The 26,751-nt window shown below is 32.7% G+C and overlaps 1 protein-coding gene across 1 annotated transcript in view; it reads left to right on the top strand.

The window, feature by feature from the left end:
- Positions 1-5,864: 5,864 nt before the first annotated feature.
- Positions 5,865-26,751, top strand: part of LOC126888813 (uncharacterized) — a 308,938-nt gene continuing 288,051 nt past the window's right edge. The window contains exon 1 of the mRNA XM_050657201.1: positions 5,865-6,198. Within this exon, the coding sequence (XP_050513158.1) occupies positions 6,132-6,198 (67 nt within the window). The 5' untranslated portion in view covers positions 5,865-6,131. The remainder of the gene's footprint in view (positions 6,199-26,751) is intronic.

Raw genomic sequence — 26,751 nt, 5'->3', positions numbered from 1 at the left:
ACTTCTTCTATTTAATGGTAGAATTATCCAATTTTCTGCTCATTTGCATCAGTGGAAGCATAAACTAAACGAAAGAGTTCTCTTTGATGAATAGTCCCTTGAAAGATGTAGTCGATTAAGACTGTACGCATCATCAACGAAAACAAACAAAAATTCATAGACCTAATTTTTCGTATTGGTATTTTTGTCCTCCGACTGTACAAATATGTACACAATCAGTTCTTGAGTTTAAAAGCCGCTTTCTACCTTGCAGCCATTCTCGATCGCAAAACGCAACAGGTGACTGGAAAATTACTCTTCAAGACGGTTACCACACTCAGTTATTTCCTGGACTTTGCAGCCGTTGAGTGTGTGCACATTCTAAGTAAACAGAATCCATAAAGACCTCGAGGCATCCAGATATTGCTCCACCCTGGAAAATTGAGAAAATACAAGGAAGAATACAGAATTGAATGAGTCGTGGAAAAAGACGAATCTCCTGGTTAAACAATTTGAGAGCTTGGTTAGCTATGATGGTTGCCAACCTTCTTAGAGGAGATGACACATGAAGAAGAATAAATTGGGATCTTAATAAAAAAATCTCCGACTATGCAATTTCTCTCTCGTATATTCTATCTGGCACTATTTTATCTTGTTGTGCATCTTGAGAGGATTTCCATGTGTATAGACACCTTTTTGCAAGTTGAAACTAGTGTTGCCCAAATACAAGACCAAGACGAGACTTAGACAGTCTTGGTCTTGGTCTTGCGTCAGTACACCTAGTCTTGGTCTTGGTCTTGGTATTGCGCTCCCGGTCTTGGTCTTGCAGCAAGAGTCTTACAAGTCTCGCAGTTGCCTATTAGCCTATTGCATATCTTTGAACAACGTAACAGAGAGGTACATTTTAAGCTGGAATGTCATAGCCATAGTAAAGACCAGCCAAAATAATAAATATCTAGACCAGCTGTTCTCAATCTGTGGTGCATGTACCACTGGTGGTACATATCATTATTTGCGGTGGTACGGAAAACGCAAAAACAGCCAAAATCAGCACCACAATTATTATAGTTAATTAGATTACCTAGAGATTTTTCAGTTAGGTGATAACAAAAATAATGAAAAGTATTTTCTGGTACATGACTCAAAAATATTGAAAATTATTGATCTGGACAATTGACATCGGGTGGGGTTTGAGCCCACGATTTAAGTGATCCGTGTCTATGTTTTAACTAACTAAAGTTTATTAGAAACTTATGTATTTTATTATCAAATATAAGCGAATGAATAAATGAACATAATGTTAGAAAATATGAGGCTATCGTTTTAATTTCAGTATTTTATAAATGCTCTTATATGCAAATATTTCATAGAGTGATTCTGAGAAAAAACACAAATTGATGGTTACCTACACCCGGTGTACAATGGCAATGATTGATTTGTCTAGCAACAATATTATTACAGCGATACTTCTCATAGAGTATCTAAGAATATAGCCGAACTAATATACTACCTAAAACGACCCTCAATTCTAACTGCAAGACGCAAGAGTCTCGCAGGCTTAGTCTTGTTCTTGCTCAAGTCTTGCATGGTAAGTTTTGGTCTTGGTCTTGCTAAAATTAAGCGGTCTTGGTCTTGGTTTTGGTCTTGCGAAAACGCAAGAACAAGACCAAGACTGCAAGACCAAGACCGATTTTGGGCAACACTAGTTAAAACAAAGTAAGTTTGTAATGACGAAGTCATTTTCTTGCCAAAATTCGATTATACGCCACATCTTTGATTTCTCTCTCCAAAGCCAAATCTCCAGTAATATTTTGCGTTATCTTCTGTCCAAATATAGCGTTAAAATCTCCCATAATAATTACTGTTTCGTGTTTTATGTTATTTTTCGTACTTCTTCTATTTAATGGTAGAATTATCCAATTTTCTGCTCATTTGCATCAGTGGAAGCATAAACTAAACGAAAGAGTTCTCTTTGATGAATAGTCCCTTGAAAGATGTAGTCGATTAAGACTGTACGCATCATCAACGAAAACAAACAAAAATTCATAGACCTAATTTTTCGTATTGGTATTTTTGTCCTCCGACTGTACAAATATGTACACAATCAGTTCTTGAGTTTAAAAGCCGCTTTCTACCTTGCAGCCATTCTCGATCGCAAAACGCAACAGGTGACTGGGAAATTACTCTTCAAGACAGTTACCACACTCAGTTACTTCTTGGACTTTGCAGCCGTTGAGTGTGTGCACATTCTAAGTAAACAGAATCCATAAAGACCTCGAGGCATCCAGATATTGCTCCACCCTGGAAAATTGAGAAAATACAAGGAAGAATACAGAATTGAATGAGTCGTGGAAAAAGACGAATCTCCTGGTTAAACAATTTGAGAGCTTGGTTAGCTATGATGGTTGCCAACCTTCTTAGAGGAGATGACACATGAAGAAGAATAAATTGGGATCTTAATAAAAAAATCTCCGACTATGCAATTTCTCTCTCGTATATTCTATCTGGCACTATTTTATCTTGTTGTGCATCTTGAGAGGATTTCCATGTGTATAGACACCTTTTTGCAAGTTGAAACTAGTGTTGCCCAAATACAAGACCAAGACGAGACTTAGACAGTCTTGGTCTTGGTCTTGCGTCAGTACACCTAGTCTTGGTCTTGGTCTTGGTATTGCGCTCCCGGTCTTGGTCTTGCAGCAAGAGTCTTACAAGTCTCGCAGTTGCCTATTAGCCTATTGCATATCTTTGAACAACGTAACAGAGAGGTACATTTTAAGCTGGAATGTCATAGCCATAGTAAAGACCAGCCAAAATAATAAATATCTAGACCAGCTGTTCTCAATCTGTGGTGCATGTACCACTGGTGGTACATATCATTATTTGCGGTGGTACGGAAAACGCAAAAACAGCCAAAATCAGCACCACAATTATTATAGTTAATTAGATTACCTAGAGATTTTTCAGTTAGGTGATAACAAAAATAATGAAAAGTATTTTCTGGTACATGACTCAAAAATATTGAAAATTATTGATCTGGACAATTGACATCGGGTGGGGTTTGAGCCCACGATTTAAGTGATCCGTGTCTATGTTTTAACTAACTAAAGTTTATTAGAAACTTATGTATTTTATTATCAAATATAAGCGAATGAATAAATGAACATAATGTTAGAAAATATGAGGCTATCGTTTTAATTTCAGTATTTTATAAATGCTCTTATATGCAAATATTTCATAGAGTGATTCTGAGAAAAAACACAAATTGATGGTTACCTACACCCGGTGTACAATGGCAATGATTGATTTGTCTAGCAACAATATTATTACAGCGATACTTCTCATAGAGTATCTAAGAATATAGCCGAACTAATATACTACCTAAGACGACCCTCAATTCTAACTGCAAGACGCAAGAGTCTCGCAGGCTTAGTCTTGTTCTTGCTCAAGTCTTGCATGGTAAGTTTTGGTCTTGGTCTTGCTAAAATTAAGCGGTCTTGGTCTTGGTTTTGGTCTTGCGAAAACGCAAGAACAAGACCAAGACTGCAAGACCAAGACCGATTTTGGGCAACACTAGTTAAAACAAAGTAAGTTTGTAATGACGAAGTCATTTTCTTGCCAAAATTCGATTATACGCCACATCTTTGATTTCTCTCTCCAAAGCCAAATCTCCAGTAATATTTTGCGTTATCTTCTGTCCAAATATAGCGTTAAAATCTCCCATAATAATTACTGTTTCGTGTTTTATGTTATTTTTCGTACTTCTTCTATTTAATGGTAGAATTATCCAATTTTCTGCTCATTTGCATCAGTGGAAGCATAAACTAAACGAAAGAGTTCTCTTTGATGAATAGTCCCTTGAAAGATGTAGTCGATTAAGACTGTACGCATCATCAACGAAAACAAACAAAAATTCATAGACCTAATTTTTCGTATTGGTATTTTTGTCCTCCGACTGTACAAATATGTACACAATCAGTTCTTGAGTTTAAAAGCCGCTTTCTACCTTGCAGCCATTCTCGATCGCAAAACGCAACAGGTGACTGGGAAATTACTCTTCAAGACAGTTACCACACTCAGTTACTTCTTGGACTTTGCAGCCGTTGAGTGTGTGCACATTCTAAGTAAACAGAATCCATAAAGACCTCGAGGCATCCAGATATTGCTCCACCCTGGAAAATTGAGAAAATACAAGGAAGAATACAGAATTGAATGAGTCGTGGAAAAAGACGAATCTCCTGGTTAAACAATTTGAGAGCTTGGTTAGCTATGATGGTTGCCAACCTTCTTAGAGGAGATGACACATGAAGAAGAATAAATTGGGATCTTAATAAAAAAATCTCCGACTATGCAATTTCTCTCTCGTATATTCTATCTGGCACTATTTTATCTTGTTGTGCATCTTGAGAGGATTTCCATGTGTATAGACACCTTTTTGCAAGTTGAAACTAGTGTTGCCCAAATACAAGACCAAGACGAGACTTAGACAGTCTTGGTCTTGGTCTTGCGTCAGTACACCTAGTCTTGGTCTTGGTCTTGGTATTGCGCTCCCGGTCTTGGTCTTGCAGCAAGAGTCTTACAAGTCTCGCAGTTGCCTATTAGCCTATTGCATATCTTTGAACAACGTAACAGAGAGGTACATTTTAAGCTGGAATGTCATAGCCATAGTAAAGACCAGCCAAAATAATAAATATCTAGACCAGCTGTTCTCAATCTGTGGTGCATGTACCACTGGTGGTACATATCATTATTTGCGGTGGTACGGAAAACGCAAAAACAGCCAAAATCAGCACCACAATTATTATAGTTAATTAGATTACCTAGAGATTTTTCAGTTAGGTGATAACAAAAATAATGAAAAGTATTTTCTGGTACATGACTCAAAAATATTGAAAATTATTGATCTGGACAATTGACATCGGGTGGGGTTTGAGCCCACGATTTAAGTGATCCGTGTCTATGTTTTAACTAACTAAAGTTTATTAGAAACTTATGTATTTTATTATCAAATATAAGCGAATGAATAAATGAACATAATGTTAGAAAATATGAGGCTATCGTTTTAATTTCAGTATTTTATAAATGCTCTTATATGCAAATATTTCATAGAGTGATTCTGAGAAAAAACACAAATTGATGGTTACCTACACCCGGTGTACAATGGCAATGATTGATTTGTCTAGCAACAATATTATTACAGCGATACTTCTCATAGAGTATCTAAGAATATAGCCGAACTAATATACTACCTAAGACGACCCTCAATTCTAACTGCAAGACGCAAGAGTCTCGCAGGCTTAGTCTTGTTCTTGCTCAAGTCTTGCATGGTAAGTTTTGGTCTTGGTCTTGCTAAAATTAAGCGGTCTTGGTCTTGGTTTTGGTCTTGCGAAAACGCAAGAACAAGACCAAGACTGCAAGACCAAGACCGATTTTGGGCAACACTAGTTAAAACAAAGTAAGTTTGTAATGACGAAGTCATTTTCTTGCCAAAATTCGATTATACGCCACATCTTTGATTTCTCTCTCCAAAGCCAAATCTCCAGTAATATTTTGCGTTATCTTCTGTCCAAATATAGCGTTAAAATCTCCCATAATAATTACTGTTTCGTGTTTTATGTTATTTTTCGTACTTCTTCTATTTAATGGTAGAATTATCCAATTTTCTGCTCATTTGCATCAGTGGAAGCATAAACTAAACGAAAGAGTTCTCTTTGATGAATAGTCCCTTGAAAGATGTAGTCGATTAAGACTGTACGCATCATCAACGAAAACAAACAAAAATTCATAGACCTAATTTTTCGTATTGGTATTTTTGTCCTCCGACTGTACAAATATGTACACAATCAGTTCTTGAGTTTAAAAGCCGCTTTCTACCTTGCAGCCATTCTCGATCGCAAAACGCAACAGGTGACTGGGAAATTACTCTTCAAGACAGTTACCACACTCAGTTACTTCTTGGACTCTGCAGCCGTTAGTGAGTGTGTGCACATTCTAAGCGGTAGGTATACAAGAAGTAGATAAGTGGAGAGGACTTGAATTCGCGCGGATTAGAGTGCGGCGTGTGACAGTTTTTTTTTGTTTTTTTTTTTCGTGGTTTTTGGAGATGAGATCGGGGTGATTGAGTGCCACTACACTTTTGGATTAAAGTTTTTATAATGCTGCAACCGAGGATGAACTATATTGCGGTTTTTGTTTTGCTTATTCTAGCGGATTGTTTTGAAGGTAAGATTCAATATTTTCTTGCAATGCAAAAAATATACAAATGGGATTTTTCTTCAGTAAAACAATAATTTTATGAACACAATTTGGGTTGTGCAAATAGTTATTCTTTATTAGTGAAAATATTTTTAGTAGGTATAATTTAAAAAATATTCTTTTTATATTAAAATAAAAAAAAATATTAGAAATGTGTTTAGATGATATAGGGTAAGGAAAGGTATGTTGGTGATAAAAATGAAAAATACTAATAAAATATAAATTTGACAACTAAGCAAGAAATCAGTTTTGCTTTATTATGTTACTTATTATTTGAAGTAAAAGAGTTAATTTGGTGATAGTGGTTAGAAAATTTGGTGAAACAGCCGCAATTTAAGGAATTTAACTTTCCTTGGGTAAATCACCAATTCAATGAAGCCTTTTTTATTGATAACTAGCTGACCCGGCAGACTTCGTACTGCCTCAATAGATAAAAACAAACTGTTGTATACAATAAACTTAAAATTAACAAAAGGAATTCGTAATTAATAAACAAAAATGCTCGATGTGAATGAGGTTTTATTATTATTTTTAATTAATTACACATGATGTTTGAAATAATGAAGTTTAGTTAGAAATAACAAAATAAAGTTTGTAGTGCAACAGTTACAATCTTAAATTTGTTTATCTTATAATGAATATAACAGCTTTATTATATCTACATTCAAAACAACCATCTATTTATTATTAGGTTCGGGGAGATTCCAAGTCTATAGGTGTTGATTAAATAAAATTAAATTCAATTAAAATTAAATAAAAAGTAAATGAAGTAAATTAAAATTAAATGAAATTGAATAAACGTAAATAAAAATAAAAAAAACTGAATAAAATTAAATACAAATAAATAAAATCATATTAACTTAAATACAATTAAATAAAGTTAAAAAAGAATTAAATAAAAATAATAAATAAATTAAAAAATAATAATAAAATTAAATAAAAGAAAATATAGTCTAATAAAAATAAATAAAATTTAATAAAATGAAATAAAATAAAATAAACAAAAATAAATAAAATACTTAAACTAAATAAAATTAAACAAAATGAATTAAAATTAAATAAAATTTTATAAAATAAACAAAAATAAATAAAATACTTAAACTAAATAAAATTAAACAAAATGAATTAAAATTAAATAAAATTTTATAATTTGCTGCTTGTTCTTTTCGTGTGCTCAGAATTTTTCTCCTGCTTACGGTTCCGTTTAGAGATATTTTTTGAAAATTTCGCAAAATTAAAAAATTCATATTTTGCCCAATTTGAGTCCCAAAGTTAAACTGTGCCACTTCTCTTCTATGAAATTTGTCGCTCGTTCTTCTTCTGTCCTCAGAATATTCCTACGGCTTGAGATATTGTATTTCGGACACCGATTGTGCTAGACAAAAAATTTTAGTACGGTTCTGCTCGGAATTCCTGCAAGGAGTCTACCTACTTAATTTCATATTTTTCACGTCATTATTGTGAGAGTTACGGCGTCATGGGCAACCCCCTAATGACATACGGGTATGAAATATAGACAGCAACCTACTCCCAGTACAGTCCAATATACCTGCAAAATTTCATAAAAATCGGTTAAGTCGTTTCGGAGGAGTATGGTAACAAACACTGCGACCGGCGAATTTTTATATAGATGTAAAATATTTAAATGGCTATTAAAAAATAACGGTCTGAGATAAAAAATTGAAAATTTAGGATTGTATGTATCTTTTGCTTCTACATCTCATAAAAATAGTAAAAAACGGTTTTTCCAAAAATTAAAAAAATATATCAGGGGGGGCAACACCCCTTATGACGTACGGGTATGAAACTCCATATTATCCTATTCCCAGACCGCTAGAATATACATTTAAAATTTCTTAAAAATCTGTTCAGTCGTTCTCGAGTTATAAATGGTGTAACTAACACAACCTCGACTTTCTTTTATATATATAGATGTAAAATATTTAAATGGCTATTAAAAAATAACGGTCTGAGATAAAAAATTGAAAATTTAGGATTGTATGTATCTTTTGCTTCTACATCTCATAAAAATAGTAAAAAACGGTTTTTCCAAAAATTAAAAAAATATATCAGGGGGGGCAACACCCCTTATGACGTACGGGTATGAAACTCCATATTATCCTATTCCCAGACCGCTAGAATATACATGTAAAATTTCATAAAAATCTGTTCAGTCGTTCTCGAGTTATAAATGGTGTAACTAACACAACCTCGACTTTCTTTTATATATATAGATGTAAAATATTTAAATGGCTATTAAAAAATAACGGTCTGAGATAAAAAATTGAAAATTTAGGATTGTATGTATCTTTTGCTTCTACATCTCATAAAAATAGTAAAAAACGGTTTTTCCAAAAATTAAAAAAATATATCAAGGGGGGCAACACCCCTTATGACGTACGGGTATGAAACTCCATATTATCCTATTCCCAGACCGCTAGAATATACATGTAAAATTTCATAAAAATCTGTTCAGTCGTTCTCGAGTTATAAATGGTGTAACTAACACAACCTCGACTTTCTTTTATATATATAGATGTAAAATATTTAAATGGCTATTAAAAAATAACGGTCTGAGATAAAAAATTGAAAATTTAGGATTGTATGTATCTTTTGCTTCTACATCTCATAAAAATAGTAAAAAACGGTTTTTCCAAAAATTAAAAAAATATATCAGGGGGGGCAACACCCCTTATGACGTACGGGTATGAAACTCCATATTATCCTATTCCCAGACCGCTAGAATATACATGTAAAATTTCATAAAAATCTGTTCAGTCGTTCTCGAGTTATAAATGGTGTAACTAACACAACCTCGACTTTCTTTTATATATATAGATGTAAAATATTTAAATGGCTATTAAAAAATAACGGTCTGAGATAAAAAATTGAAAATTTAGGATTGTATGTATCTTTTGCTTCTACATCTCATAAAAATAGTAAAAAACGGTTTTTCCAAAAATTAAAAAAATATATCAAGGGGGGCAACACCCCTTATGACGTACGGGTATGAAACTCCATATTATCCTATTCCCAGACCGCTAGAATATACATGTAAAATTTCATAAAAATCTGTTCAGTCGTTCTCGAGTTATAAATGGTGTAACTAACACAACCTCGACTTTCTTTTATATATATAGATGTAAAATATTTAAATGGCTATTAAAAAATAACGGTCTGAGATAAAAAATTGAAAATTTAGGATTGTATGTATCTTTTGCTTCTACATCTCATAAAAATAGTAAACAACGGTTTTTCCAAAAATTAAAAAAATATATCAGGGGGGGCAACACCCCTTATGACGTACGGGTATGAAACTCCATATTATCCTATTCCCAGACCGCTAGAATATACATGTAAAATTTCATAAAAATCTGTTCAGTCGTTCTCGAGTTATAAATGGTGTAACTAACACAACCTCGACTTTCTTTTATATATATAGATGTAAAATATTTAAATGGCTATTAAAAAATAACGGTCTGAGATAAAAAATTGAAAATTTAGGATTGTATGTATCTTTTGCTTCTACATCTCATAAAAATAGTAAAAAACGGTTTTTCCAAAAATTAAAAAAATATATCAGGGGGGGCAACACCCCTTATGACGTACGGGTATGAAACTCCATATTATCCTATTCCCAGACCGCTAGAATATACATGTAAAATTTCATAAAAATCTGTTCAGTCGTTCTCGAGTTATAAATGGTGTAACTAACACAACCTCGACTTTCTTTTATATATATAGATGTAAAATATTTAAATGGCTATTAAAAAATAACGGTCTGAGATAAAAAATTGAAAATTTAGGATTGTATGTATCTTTTGCTTCTACATCTCATAAAAATAGTAAAAAACGGTTTTTCCAAAAATTAAAAAAATATATCAGGGGGGGCAACACCCCTTATGACGTACGGGTATGAAACTCCATATTATCCTATTCCCAGACCGCTAGAATATACATGTAAAATTTCATAAAAATCTGTTCAGTCGTTCTCGAGTTATAAATGGTGTAACTAACACAACCTCGACTTTCTTTTATATATATAGATGTAAAATATTTAAATGGCTATTAAAAAATAACGGTCTGAGATAAAAAATTGAAAATTTAGGATTGTATGTATCTTTTGCTTCTACATCTCATAAAAATAGTAAAAAACGGTTTTTCCAAAAATTAAAAAAATATATCAAGGGGGGCAACACCCCTTATGACGTACGGGTATGAAACTCCATATTATCCTATTCCCAGACCGCTAGAATATACATGTAAAATTTCATAAAAATCTGTTCAGTCGTTCTCGAGTTATAAATGGTGTAACTAACACAACCTCGACTTTCTTTTATATATATAGATGTAAAATATTTAAATGGCTATTAAAAAATAACGGTCTGAGATAAAAAATTGAAAATTTAGGATTGTATGTATCTTTTGCTTCTACATCTCATAAAAATAGTAAACAACGGTTTTTCCAAAAATTAAAAAAATATATCAGGGGGGGCAACACCCCTTATGACGTACGGGTATGAAACTCCATATTATCCTATTCCCAGACCGCTAGAATATACATGTAAAATTTCATAAAAATCTGTTCAGTCGTTCTCGAGTTATAAATGGTGTAACTAACACAACCTCGACTTTCTTTTATATATATAGATGTAAAATATTTAAATGGCTATTAAAAAATAACGGTCTGAGATAAAAAATTGAAAATTTAGGATTGTATGTATCTTTTGCTTCTACATCTCATAAAAATAGTAAAAAACGGTTTTTCCAAAAATTAAAAAAATATATCAGGGGGGGCAACACCCCTTATGACGTACGGGTATGAAACTCCATATTATCCTATTCCCAGACCGCTAGAATATACATGTAAAATTTCATAAAAATCTGTTCAGTCGTTCTCGAGTTATAAATGGTGTAACTAACACAACCTCGACTTTCTTTTATATATATAGATGTAAAATATTTAAATGGCTATTAAAAAATAACGGTCTGAGATAAAAAATTGAAAATTTAGGATTGTATGTATCTTTTGCTTCTACATCTCATAAAAATAGTAAAAAACGGTTTTTCCAAAAATTAAAAAAATATATCAAGGGGGGCAACACCCCTTATGACGTACGGGTATGAAACTCCATATTATCCTATTCCCAGACCGCTAGAATATACATGTAAAATTTCATAAAAATCTGTTCAGTCGTTCTCGAGTTATAAATGGTGTAACTAACACAACCTCGACTTTCTTTTATATATATAGATGTAAAATATTTAAATGGCTATTAAAAAATAACGGTCTGAGATAAAAAATTGAAAATTTAGGATTGTATGTATCTTTTGCTTCTACATCTCATAAAAATAGTAAACAACGGTTTTTCCAAAAATTAAAAAAATATATCAGGGGGGGCAACACCCCTTATGACGTACGGGTATGAAACTCCATATTATCCTATTCCCAGACCGCTAGAATATACATGTAAAATTTCATAAAAATCTGTTCAGTCGTTCTCGAGTTATAAATGGTGTAACTAACACAACCTCGACTTTCTTTTATATATATAGATGTAAAATATTTAAATGGCTATTAAAAAATAACGGTCTGAGATAAAAAATTGAAAATTTAGGATTGTATGTATCTTTTGCTTCTACATCTCATAAAAATAGTAAAAAACGGTTTTTCCAAAAATTAAAAAAATATATCAAGGGGGGCAACACCCCTTATGACGTACGGGTATGAAACTCCATATTATCCTATTCCCAGACCGCTAGAATATACATGTAAAATTTCATAAAAATCTGTTCAGTCGTTCTCGAGTTATAAATGGTGTAACTAACACAACCTCGACTTTCTTTTATATATATAGATGTAAAATATTTAAATGGCTATTAAAAAATAACGGTCTGAGATAAAAAATTGAAAATTTAGGATTGTATGTATCTTTTGCTTCTACATCTCATAAAAATAGTAAAAAACGGTTTTTCCAAAAATTAAAAAAATATATCAGGGGGGGCAACACCCCTTATGACGTACGGGTATGAAACTCCATATTATCCTATTCCCAGACCGCTAGAATATACATGTAAAATTTCATAAAAATCTGTTCAGTCGTTCTCGAGTTATAAATGGTGTAACTAACACAACCTCGACTTTCTTTTATATATATAGATGTAAAATATTTAAATGGCTATTAAAAAATAACGGTCTGAGATAAAAAATTGAAAATTTAGGATTGTATGTATCTTTTGCTTCTACATCTCATAAAAATAGTAAAAAACGGTTTTTCCAAAAATTAAAAAAATATATCAAGGGGGGCAACACCCCTTATGACGTACGGGTATGAAACTCCATATTATCCTATTCCCAGACCGCTAGAATATACATGTAAAATTTCATAAAAATCTGTTCAGTCGTTCTCGAGTTATAAGTGGTGTAACTAACACAACCTCGACTTTCTTTTATATATATAGATGTAAAATATTTAAATGGCTATTAAAAAATAACGGTCTGAGATAAAAAATTGAAAATTTAGGATTGTATGTATCTTTTGCTTCTACATCTCATAAAAATAGTAAAAAACGGTTTTTCCAAAAATTAAAAAAATATATCAGGGGGGGCAACACCCCTTATGACGTACGGGTATGAAACTCCATATTATCCTATTCCCAGACCGCTAGAATATACATGTAAAATTTCATAAAAATCTGTTCAGTCGTTCTCGAGTTATAAATGGTGTAACTAACACAACCTCGACTTTCTTTTATATATATAGATGTAAAATATTTAAATGGCTATTAAAAAATAACGGTCTGAGCTAAAAAATTGAAAATTTAGGATTGTATGTATCTTTTGCTTCTACATCTCATAAAAATAGTAAAAAACGGTTTTTCCAAAAATTAAAAAAATATATCAAGGGGGGCAACACCCCTTATGACGTACGGGTATGAAACTCCATATTATCCTATTCCCAGACCGCTAGAATATACATGTAAAATTTCATAAAAATCTGTTCAGTCGTTCTCGAGTTATAAATGGTGTAACTAACACAACCTCGACTTTCTTTTATATATATAGATTAGTTTATTGACTGGTTTTATAAAGAAAACAGCAACTATTCCAATAAATATGTAATCGTCTCTCACATTCAATAAGAAATGGCTCCATTGTCGACTGTCGCACAACGCAACGGTCAAAACAGTCTGTTTACTAAAAGCGGGTGCGCGCATAGCGAAATCGTAATATATTTTTGTCCTGCTTACACTCGTAACAACTTACTAGCGCTGTGTCATGAATGTGCTTGCATAGGGAACTGTGTGGTAATCTGATTAAAAATTATCACCAATATACCTTTCCTTACCCTACCTATTTCTAATACAAATACAGATATTGGACTAATTTGGTCACATTGGTTAGACTGAATGGTTGTTGATGGAGATAAATAATTTATACGTGATTTGGAATTGTATGACAGCAGAGCTTTTATAGCAGCAGATTATAATACTGAATCACATTTGGTATGTCACGCAGCATCAATTTAAGATGAAACAAACGATATGATGAATTTTTGTGAGATTTTTGAAAAAGTTTAATGGCCAAAGCATTCAACAAATATCTACAAATCGTGCGGTACAAGGCAATTCATTTTAAAAATAGTTGTACATTAGAGGTAAGGGTACACAGAGTATAAAATATCATCATCATTCAGCCTCAAAAGTCCACTGCTGAATATAGGCCTATCTTTCTTGTGTTCCCAACCCCGTCTATATTATGCCTCTCTCATCCAGTTTTTATACAGCTTTCTTAATTCGTCAGTCCATCGTGTAGGTGGTCGACGCGTCTCTTGGTTTTTCTCAAGTTTTCTTGTTGATTTCAAACATTGCTTAATTATATTTTTTGTCCCCTTATTTGTGTCCACCTAGCACATAACACGCGCACTAAACTTCAAAAATCGGCTTCACTTAGTTTATTATTACTACATCTATGCACCTAACTCAACTTTACACTGATAATGTCAAGATATAAATGTGACGTCATTTTAATTGTGACTGAAGTATGGGATGCAATAAAACACCTAAAAATAATAAATCTCCAGGAAGCGATGGTATATCCGCGGAACTTATTAAATATGGAGGTGCTACTCTGACTAATTAAATATATAAAATAATACTGAGAGCCTGGAATGAGGAACAAATCCCGGAAGAGGGGTGTACTGGAATTATTTGCTCGCTACACAAAAAGGATGATCAATTGGAATGTAGAAACTATAGGGGAATAGCCCTCCTTAATACAGCATACAAAATATTTTCGAGTCTATTAAGGTACGTATCCATACAAGGGTAAACCTCGCTCCGTGTAGCTGCTCAAAAGGATACGGCATGCGCTCCCCTACATATAAACCGCAAACCGACGTATCCACTATGTGGAGCTGCTACACGGAGCACGGAGCACCAACGTATGGACACGTACCTTTATATGGTCGCATAAGTGCATATTCAGAGGAGCTTCTTGGCGAATATCAAAGTGGTTTCAGACCTGGTCGATCAACAACAGACCAGATCTTTGTGCTAAGGCAAATACTGAAAAAAACCAATGAATTTAATATGGAACATCGTTTCGTAGATTTTAAATCAGACTATGATAGTGTGCTAAGAACTAAATTGTATGAAGCCATGGATGAATTCCACATCCCAGATAAGCTGATAAGATTGGTTAAGGCTACAATGCATAAAGTTGTTTGCAAAGTCGAAATACAGGGCGAACAATCACAAGCGTTTGAAACGCATGTTGGGCTGCGACAGGGCGATGCGCTGGCGTGTTTCCTTTTTAACATAGCTCTGGAAAAGGCAGTCAGATATGCACGAATAGACAACAGAGGAAACATTTTTAATAAATCATCCCAAATTTTCTCATATGCAGTGTAATGAAACTGCAAAACCTTTATAAACTAGGTTTTAATATACAAAGAAATCAGCATGAGGTGATTAATGAAATTACAATAACATGACATATATGACAGTAACTAAGATGAGAAATAAACAAAATAAACATAGTTCACAGACTACTACATTCACCCCAGCTTTATTTTTCAACAAAGTCTTTAAGGTAAGCAGGAGCATTTCTTTCCCTTGTACCTCTTCTAATAAAAATGTCAGGTAAATGGGGGAGAAGTGTACTTTTGAAGTGTGTAAAATTAGTAATTCTTAGCTGAGCGCTTTCGGCTTATAAAGCCATCTTCGGAGCTATGGTCAAAAATGTCAAAATACCACTATGAAGAGAGATGGGTTCCATTTATGATATGAAATACTTCTGTTTCTTATGTAGTTTTTTATTTGTTGGAAAAACCTTGTCTGTCTGTTTAAAAAATTGTTCAATTTGCTGTTGGTTCTTTTTGTATCCAGAAAAGTTAAACATCAAGAACGAGCACAAAGGACTTTCACACAAAAATTACATTATATATAAAACGAATATTTGATCATGGTAAGGTCAAAAAAACCTTACCATTTGAATACTGCGGTGTCAGATAGCAGAGCTATCAAAGTCAGCTTTCAGTCTTTACATTAATAAAAATGTCTTTATTTTCTTCCCTCAAATCAGTTGCAATGCCACCCTCTCCCAAAACGTTAACAGGAGAAATAGTTGTATTTTCCTCACATGCATCACTCAATCTAGGGCTTGGTGGATCCTTGAACTGTTCATTACAAAGCTCAGACTCTGATCCAGTAACATTGTCACAGTCAAGTAGAGATACATCTCTTCGTGGTGAAAGTTGTCTTAAAGCTACTATTGTTTCTTTGCCATCTTCACGTCTAACAACAGCATAGTTCGGATTTTCTTCAATCAGTTGCACTTCTTCAACAAGAGGGTCATATTTGGAGTGCCTCACATTCTTTTTCATAAACACTTTTTCGGGGATTATCAACCATGAAGGAAGTGCACTTCCATTTAAAGCCTTTCTAGACTGATAAAACATTTGCTCATGAGGGGTACTGTTTGTAGCTGTACACAAAAGAGAACGAATTGAATGAAGAGCTATATCAACTACTTCTTCCCACTGTTCAGTTTTTAAATTTTTAGATTTTAAAGCAAGAGAAATAGTTTTCCATATAATTCCATTATATCTTTCTGTCTGGTCATTGCCTTCAGGATTATATGATGTTGTTCGGCTTGTCGGTGTTCCTTGTGAATGGAGAAACGTTTTTTACTTTTTGGGACATAAATGCCCCACCTCGATCTGAATGGATGTAGCTAGGCATTCCAAATAAAGAGAATAAGTTTGTAAGACACTTCACAACAGTTTTCGCTGAAACGTCTGGACATGGATATAAAAAGGGGAATCGAGAATATTCGTCAACAATTGTTAGGATATATTTGTTATGAGATCTAGATGGAAGCGGTCCTTTAAAATCCAGATACAATCTTTCAAAAGGTTGCTTTAATTAATCTCCCTTGAGTTTTTAAAAACTTTGGTTTTATTTTTGCACAGATAGGACAGCGATTGGTCATTTCACGGACTTCATCAACAGTATATGGTAAGTTACGTGTCTTTATCCAATGGACCATTCTGGTGATTCCTGGATGACACAAGGATTGATGTAGTTCAAATAGACTTGGTCGAGGATTTATTGAACAGCACAGTCGTGAGAAAGTATCTGGCACTACATTCTCAACTATGATGTGGATCTAGTTGTCCGCACAACACGCAAGCTAGAAGAAATGTATACCACTTTCGCAAATGCTTCAAAAAATGTGGATCTGCAAGTAAATGAGGAGAAAACTAAGATGATGGCATCAACACCCAACAATACAGCCAGAAACATCGGCCACCAATTCACGGGTGATAACTCTACCTTTGAAGTGGTGGACAAATTCACATACTTGGGCTCCCTGATCACCAAGGAGAACGCCATGACGGAAGAAATCAAGTGAAGGATAATCCTAGCAAAGAAATTTTGGACTGAATAGACATAGGAGAAGCAGAAACTTAAGCCAAAAAAACAAAAATAACCATACAACCAGTGTTTACATATGGATCGGAGACATGGACTATCTCCAAGGTAGATGAAAACCTTCTGCTTATATTTGTACGAAGGATCCTGAAAGGAATATTCGGTGGCATTTTTGAAAACGGTGTTTGGAGGAGGAGGTATAACTACGAGATATACCACTGATATAAACATATATTTGGTAGTAGAAACGTATTATTTCTTATAAAAATAGGGAGACTAAGGGGCAGGACATCTAGCAAGATCACAGCAGAACAATCCTCCTATAGAAGAATCCTTATGTCACAACCTGTGGGAACTAAAAATAGGGGTAGACTAAAACTCATATGAAAGAATGGTGTAGATGAGGATGGTAGACAAATAGGCGCAGCAACCTGGCAACAGTTGGAAATGGATAAAACTGACTGACGTAATAGACTTTGGAAGGTCGAGGCTCTTTTATAGGGCTGTAGCACCATTGATTATTATGATTCTAAGTGTGATTATTTTTTTTTTCGGTGGCTCTACCTATAAAATATCTGAATGAGAATTACAAGAATTTTATTTCTTGGGAACAACAAAATTCTTGTGATCTTAATCGAAATAAAAACATCTTTATGATCATCCTACTCACTATAAGTTCTTGATCATGATCATTAAAATCCAAAATGCTGTTTTCCACCGCACGAATTGACATTTGCAGTTAACTATGAAGTCATTCTGCGAAATAAAGAGCCTTGACATTAAGAGAAGCCTATCCCGTAATTATCCAAACCAACAATTTACATTGTTATTTAACAAACCGGTGCGGTGGTCATATAGAACGCCTGTGCAGTTTTTTATTAGACATATCGTTTGATTAGTGAAGATGTTTTATTTTGTGATTATGCGGAAAAAATTTTTTAGTTATGTAAGAGAGTTACAAGGTTCTTGGTGTACGTTTGACTTTTAAACTTATATACAGTCGGAAAAATGAAAGAATACCCATGAACGATCACATCAATCACTTATTTTGTATTTGCTGTCTTTTTCTATACATAACAAACGTTTGTTATAGAAAAAGATAGTAAATACAAAATAAGTGAACAGGGCCGTCTTAACCATACACCGCGCCGGGGTGCAAGACTCATCTTTGCGCCCCCTTTTGTCAGAAGATTATATAGGTTATAGGTACGCTAAAATTAAAACTACATAATTTTGTTCGCTTTCTTTATTTATACAGGGTGGACCAAAGAAAACAGTCCACCTCGATATTTGGCAGTAGTTATTAGATTTTAAGGAAATTCCGAAACAGGTCAATTTTATTTTTAAATTACAATTTTTTTATACACATTTCATACTAGTGACGTCATCCATCTGGGCGTGATGACGTAATCGATGATTTTTTTAAATGGAAATAGGGGTCGCGTGTGGTAGCTCATTTGAAGTGATGTTCAATTCTCTATTCAGCAATATAATCATTAATATCTTTATTTATACAGGGTTGGACAAAAAAATAATTTTTAAATTAAATTAATTGGCAGAAAAAGAAGAATCTATGTAATTTATTTAACTTAAAATACATTCTATTGCATGTTTATTTGGCAAAGTAAACATTGCTTTTCGCTTAAATTAAATGTTCAAACTGCCAAGAGGTAGGTGGGAAGCTGTTTGAGATTTCATTTAAGCGAAAAGAAATGTTTATTTGTGAAATAAACATTTTTTGTTTCTATTTTCTGACAGCAGTACAATGTATTTTGAGTTAAATAAATTACATATATTCTTCCTTTTGCGTCAATTAATTTAATTCAAAAATTATTTTTTTGGCCACCCTATATAAATATGATATTAATATTTATATTACTGAATAGGGATTGGACACTCTTTCATATAAGCTACGCACGACCCCTATTCCCATTTAAAAAATGATCGATTACGTCATCACGCTCAGATGGATGACGTCACTAGTATGAAGTATATGCCAAAAAATGGCAATATAAAAATAAAAATCGAAATGTTTCAGCATTTCCTTAAAATCTAATAACTACTGCCAAATATCGAGCTGGACTGTTTTCTTTGGCCCACCTTGTATATTAAAAACATGGTTTCAATATTCAAAAAAGATCAATCTTATAACTATACCATATTTTTTTAAAGTATATCAAAGTCAACTTTTCTAGCTTTTAAGTTGGCAAATTTTTTATTGCTTCGGTGATATCTATTTTTACTTTCTTTTCTATAGGTAGTTATTAAAGAAAAATATTTTTGATCAATTTAAGTTTAGAAAAAGACCTTTCTCCTTCAGCTATTTATCTGGAAGTATTAAGTATATCCTTAGAATGTAGAAATATTTGGGAAAACGGAGAGTAAATTATTTTAGAATATACGTAATTTAAAATTATCGAGTGGAGTTGTGTCTATATTTAAAAAAAATATTGGTATTAACAATTCTAACTCATGGAATAGATCATCACCATCTATATCAGATCTACTTCCAAGCGCTAGTTTTTTTTTGTAAATTTAAACATTGTGTTGTTTTTTAAGTTTTCTTCGGACTTTCCATGAAAGAAAAATTATAATTATGTTCCCTCAACATTTCAAATCTTACAAGACGGTGATTCATTGTCACTCTACATTCAATATTGGTCAAAATAGTGTACGCGTCACCTTTTTGAAATTATTGTTGGAATAATCTAAATGGGTTTCATATTTCATTTCCATATCGTAGGTGTAGTAAGCATTAATAGCCTTTGTAAAAAATATCGAAAGTGCACTTGTATGTTTTTGTTATTCGTAGTTTTTTTAAGGACAAAAAGCGCAAGTTTGAGCCTAGCAAGTTTTCAGCTTGCACCCCTTGGACTTGGCGCCCGGGTGCCTCGCACCCCTTGCACCCCCGGGTTAAGACGGCCCTGTAAGTGAATGATGTGATCGTTCATTGGTATTCTTTCATTTTTCCGACTGTAATCGATGATCACAAACACAGTTTGATTTACATGAATGCTAACGTTATATCTCCGAGGAGTCCTCATCATTATCATCTAGCCTTCTCTAAGTTTCTCCATGTCTACCTGTCTTGAGCTAATATCATCCAGTTCCCGGCAGTTCTCTTTACATCGTCACTACAGAGCGTTGATGGTCGATCTGTGCTTCGTTTGTCCGCCCTCGGTTGCCAGACTTGATTAAAGTAATAATCCCAATAAACAAAACTGTCCAGCGTATCATAAACCGAATCAATTTAACCATAATAATAATAAAATAAGTTCTCAATCCCGTAACACAGAAAACGACAATAAATATCGTTCTCATACCACTAAATTGACAACATGTGGAAGTTCTCTGGTTATTACCCTCGTGACTTTCAAAAATTATAAGTCATACGGGTGCCGAGACGAACATTAAGATGAGGGAATTTTAAATAATTCACGTCCCATCTGCTCAGCGTGGTAAAGTTCCAACGAGAAAGCTTCCTAAGTACTCCACAAAAGAGTAAACGAATTAAAAATGTATAAACATTCCCAATTTATTTGCAATCCGAAAATGCAGCAGCATTATACTCTAGTTAAATCGTAGAGTGCAGGAAGAGTCTATACCGGTTTCGGGGATTTTTTTCTTTTTCCCCTCATCAGTAGTCCCATATCCTCTTCTCTCCAATTCAACCAGGTACCTTGCTTTGGGCCTTTCCGGATTGCAAAGAAAGAAATGCCACGGATATCGTAGAGACATCTACCAAGAAACAAAATAAGTTCTCAATCCAGTAGCGCAGAAAACGACAATAAATATCGTTCTCATACCACTAGATTGACAACAGGTGGAAGTTCTCTGGTTACTACCCCCGTGACTTTCAAAAATGATAAGCCATACGGTTTTTTTTATTAATGGCTTTGACATAGCCAATTAGCCAGACTATTTGTTTTTTTTGTATGGTATTACAATAACAATTTTAAGTTAATATCTAAGCCTACTTATTATCTAAATTTACAGGGTGTTATAATATATTAATGGATACATTTTTCAATTTTGTGTGATATTTTTACAATTTTTAATTTTATTATCTAAGCCTATTTAAAATTTAAATTTACAGGACGTTACATATTCGTAAAGACATTTTAACGTCTGCTTATTTTTTGGAAAAAGAATTTCGTTTAAATTGACAGATAAAGGACAATTTAGATCAATTAACTTTTCATACATCACTTTAATATTTTGTCTGTACTGTCCACACTCCAATATGAGGTGCTGTAGATCTCCCATTCCACTACAGGCGCAATATGGGTTATCACTGATACCTATGCTGTGTTTGTATGCTGGGGTTAGTGCGTGATTTGACCTCATTCTGTTTATTGTTTTTATAAATAGCCTATTTGATTCTTGTTTAAACCATCTCTCATTGGGAATTAGTGGTTGGCAATTTCTAAAATTTATTCCCGTTGTACTTTGGTTATATACACGTTGCCAATTTTGTTTGCAATGGTTTTTACTGATATTATCTATATCGGTTACTGGTAGAAGTATGTTGTTTATGTTTCGTTTGGTTAAAGCTGCAGATTTAGCTAATTTGTCGACTTCTTCATTTCCAAATATTCCAGAATGTCCTCTAACCCAACAAATAATTGAACTGCCCGAGGAAGCTATACGGTTGAAAATGTTTAAACATTTTTTTTTATAATAGTAATATATTAGCACCTCGAGCACAGCAGGCTCACGGCGTGATTTATAATGTTTTTCCATTCCTGTTTGTTCTTCGTTTTTTCTTTCCATTGAGATACCTCAGGTCAATAACTTCATGAATACATCTGGTCCTAGGCCTTACTTTTCCCTTTTTAGCACCTATTGAGGCGCTTAATACTATTTTTGGTATTCTAACTTGAGTCATTCTTTGGATATGTCCTAACCATCAAAGTCTTCGTGTTTTTACTACTGCAATTACATTAGGCTCCTTATACAGGGTGTCCAGAAACTCTCCTGGCAAACGAAGACCGGAGATTCCTCAGATAATTTTAAGACAACTTAACCGAATCTACCTAGTCCGAAAATGCTTCCTAAAGGAGCTAGAGCTCTTTGAAGATGGCGTCTTGTAATTAGTTTTTCTTAAATATCTCCAGAACGCATCTATTTAGAAAAACGAAAATTGGTGCACGTATTTATCTTCCAGAGATAAATCGATTCCATTCATTGCAAATTTCTAGTACCGGTCATAGGCGTCCGTTTTGGGTAGGGCAACAATTATTTTATCGTATATCTTTTTTGTCTTTAACTTTAAGCATTTTTGATACTGGATTATTAAATTATGAGTTATTCTAGCACTAAACGGTATTCTTGTTTTAAGTCGGTAGAATACACTATTTTCTAATAAATCGATTTGAAAATTTTTCGTTTTTGAATTTGAAAAAAATAAAAAAGAACTATTCAGAAAAACGAAAACTGGTAAGTTTATTTATCTTCCAGAGATGAATAGATTTCATCAATTGCTAATTTCATGTACCGGTCATATGCGTCATCAGTTTGATACTAGACTATTAAATACGTTTTTATTGATTTATTGAGTTCTTCCTCGATTATTAAGTGTCCTGTGTAATCTTCCACTATATTATTTTGTTCTTCATTAATATCGTCAATCCGTTAATAGTTTTTCAAAGTGTTGTTTCCATCTTTTAACTATTTTTTTTTGTTACTGTTATTAATTATTTATTTGTATCATATTTTTTGTGTTATTATCTTATTTAGGGTTCTGTAGAATAGCTTTTGGCTACTTTTGCTATGTTCTTTCATTTTATCTCCGAATTTTTCTTATAATTTCTCTTTGCTGCTATTACTAATATTTTTACATTTTTCTTTCATTTTTACAGATATTTTAATTCCCGTTTGTTTTATCTTTCAGATATTGTTTCCATTCTTTTTATTTCTTTTTACTTCCTTTTTTTAAATTAAATTAAATTTCAAATTAAATAAATAAAAATTGTTGCCGTATAAAACAAATATAATCTTTATGTCTTGTCCTAATTACCAAACACCGTTTTGTTTTGAATAATATCTCGATATATCAATTGCTAACACGATAGAAAGAAATTACTATGGTGTTGTATGTGTATGAGATAAAACTTTGTTAACATCTGTTTCAATCTAATTTTGCCCCAAGCCAATTTTTAATCCAAAACTGTTATTCTTAAATTCCACACAAAAGTTGCCCTTTGGCAGAGACTTACATCAAATTAGGCCTGGATCCCGCGTACCACAAAAAGTTTATTAATAGCAAGGTGAAAATTTGTTAATATCTTAACGGTGTCTAGTCGGACAAACTTTGATGTATGGGAACACTGGAACTAGTTTTTAAGTTTATTCAATAGCAAAATTTATATAATATATGAAAAAATGTTTGTCCGACAAATATGTTGGGCATTTTAATAAGTCCGACAGGTAGAACATGTCTAATGACAGAAATTATATTGATGGTAAATAGACCAGAACTAATCTGTAAAAAAACGTGTATTTTTGTATGTGAGAGGTGGCATTCGGATTTTTGCAGATAAAGTTAGGTGACACCTCCAGTAATAATAATTGACTTATGCTCCTTCTCAAATATGCCCGGAACATTAATAAAAAAATTAAAATGTTTAAAAATTTCGAAAAACATCGATTTTTTTTCTGCTTTCTTTGCTTATAACTTAAAAACAGTTTATTTTGTAGAGAAATAAAATAAAGATAATTGAACTTTGTACGATATACGACTGGTTAAAAATGTCTTAAGGTATTACCTTTTCTGCAATATAGCAATAAATACAAAATAAGGAGGCAAAATACGCCTGTTGTTATTCAATGTTTCTTAACCACTTTGGTGGCACATAGAACCTTAGTAATTCGCTTACAAAATTCTTAACTTACTTAAATGGTTTACCAAATTTCATTAAAGTAGACTGCAATGTAAATACTTTTAAAAAGTTCAAATTTCTTAAAATCTTTTTTACAATTTACAGAATTAAAATCGGATTATTTAAGGGGCCTTACCAATGTTTTAAAATTATAAACATTTTTTTGGCTTATAAACGAATAGCTTTGTTTAATAATAAAAAAATTAATTTTTAGGAATGCAAATAATTAAAACCGGTATAATTTGACTTAAACTTTCAAATGCTGTCAGCAGAATTGCTATTTTATTTTTGAATCAAAAGTTATTCTCGTTCAAAAATTGCAATTTTTCGATTTTTTGAATGTTCCACCGCGTTTATCTCGAAAACTATGCATCCTACGAAAAAACTTGTAAGAACATTTTTTGCTCAGAACTACCCAAGAAATACAAAAAAAAGTTTTATTTTGCGAAATATCGATGTTATGTAATTCCTCAAGTTCTTTGTTTATAACAATCTTATCGACATCCGGATCAACTGTTACCCAAAAAATTCGTATTCTACGGGTTAAAATACATAAAGAAAACTTGGGTAAGTCAATCTAAATAAAGGAGCCCGTAGCACCCCCTCCTGGCCACAGCACTAATTTGTTTATAAGCCAAAAAATTGTTTATAACTTTAAAACATTGCTGAGGCTGCTTAAATAATCCGATGTCAATTCTGTAAAGTGCGTTGGATAGGTGGAGTGCTTCTTTATATGTAAAAAAATTGACAAATCTTTGTATGTTCTAGTTTTTGGTGTGCAAGATTTTAAAAAATTTTAATTTTTTAAAAAAAGTTTAGATTGCAAAATTATTATGCAAAATCTAGTAAGTCAATTTTAATGAAATTTGGTGGACGGTTTTAGCACATTACAAAAATTTTCTAAGCGAATTAGGAAGGTTCCAAGTGTAACCTAAGAGATGGAATAACATTGAATAAGGACAGGCTTGTTTTGCTCCCTTATTTTATATTTATTGCTATTTTGCAGCAAGGGTGTTTTTAACACAAGGGTCTAATTAAGACATTTTTAACCAATCGTATCTGATAGAAAATTTAATTATCTTTGTTTTATTCCTATACGACTTTCTGAATGTTCCGGGCATATTTGAGAAGGAGCATATTGAGCATAAGTCAATTATTATTAACCAAGTTATCACCTAACTTTATCCGCAAAAATCCGAATGCCACCTCTCACATCCACCTAAAAATAGATCCTTCCTGGTCTAAAATAGCAGTCTGATTTTTACATGAGATTTTAATGAAATGGTAACAAATCAATTGGAAGTTTTGTCCGACAAAATACATGGGACGTTTTCGTAGTCTGACGGTCGAAACCTGTAACCTCTTCCACGTTCCACAATTGAAACTTCCCCTGTTCCAGTGTTCCCGTACATCAAAGTTTGTCCGACTAGACACCCTTAAGCTATTAACAAATTTTCAGCTTGCTATTAATATTTTTTTGGTACGCGAGATCCAGGCCTAAAACAAATAACTGCCACCTACATACACGCGCATCAGCCATTGAAATCTCGCACATAATGAATCTTGAAAACAATAATTTATTCTCGATATTAATTGCATCTCCACACACAGTTGTGGTTAATAAGAATATTCAAATACAACGTTTACTGTTATTAGTTACTTTGCTTAACGGTTTTGTATTCTATCCTATATACGAGTAGTTTTATGTTCTGCTAATAGAGCAAATCATTAACAACAACGAAAGATGCATTACTATAAAATTTTTAGGGTGAAAACATTTACATGGAGAAACTATTAAAAGCACTGCTTCAATGAGCATCCTAATAAATAAGCACCTATTTCTACTACAGTATTTTATTTATACCTAATATTTATTACCGTTTTTGCGTTTAGTAATTAAATATTTATTTATTTAATTACTAAATGCAAAACCCAAACTACCGTGGCAAATTCAATAAAATTATATTTCATAAATCATTAGAAAATATACCATTATTTACAATACATTTATAATTTACTAGATTTACATATTTATAGAGATGTTCAAAATTATGGAATAAATTTATTTCTTCGAGAATACACCACTTTAGGTAAAAATACCGAGACGGTAGATTTTCATTTTTAAATTATGACTTTTTGAAAAGCACTGTTTATTCTTCAAATAAACATTTTTTCCTGTTTTCTGACAGCAGTAAAATGGTATTTTCAATTAAATAAATTACATGCATTCTTTTGTTTGTCTCAATTATTATTTAATTCAAAATTTTTTTTGAACATTCTGTATAAATAAATATGTTATTGTTTATATTAGACCGGTCTAGTTAGACTCAAAAATAGGAGTGAGGCTACCATAATTACCATCAAGCTGAAAATTGGCAGGATTGTTCAAAATACCATCATAAATGAAATGTAAAAAGTTCTCATAAATCCGACCCGAGCTAAAAAATTTACGCGGGGTCAAAGGTCACCAAATATGGTTTTTAGCGATTTTCAGCGAAACGGTAAGTTTTATCATAAAATTAGGTATAATCAAAAATGTAGACTAGATAATTATCTATAAAAAATATCTTAATACTTTTTTTCGCAAGTGCCTTAATACTTGAGATACAACGATTCAAAAAGTTGAAAGAGTTCTAATCGTCATAATATGTATTAGTACACCACGTATTATACACTGAAGCTGTAATACAAGTAAACATAA

This window comes from Diabrotica virgifera, chromosome 7 (assembly GCF_917563875.1).
Source record: "Diabrotica virgifera virgifera chromosome 7, PGI_DIABVI_V3a".
NCBI classification, from domain to species: domain Eukaryota; kingdom Metazoa; phylum Arthropoda; class Insecta; order Coleoptera; family Chrysomelidae; genus Diabrotica; species Diabrotica virgifera.
This window is presented reverse-complemented; position numbering and strand designations above follow the sequence as displayed.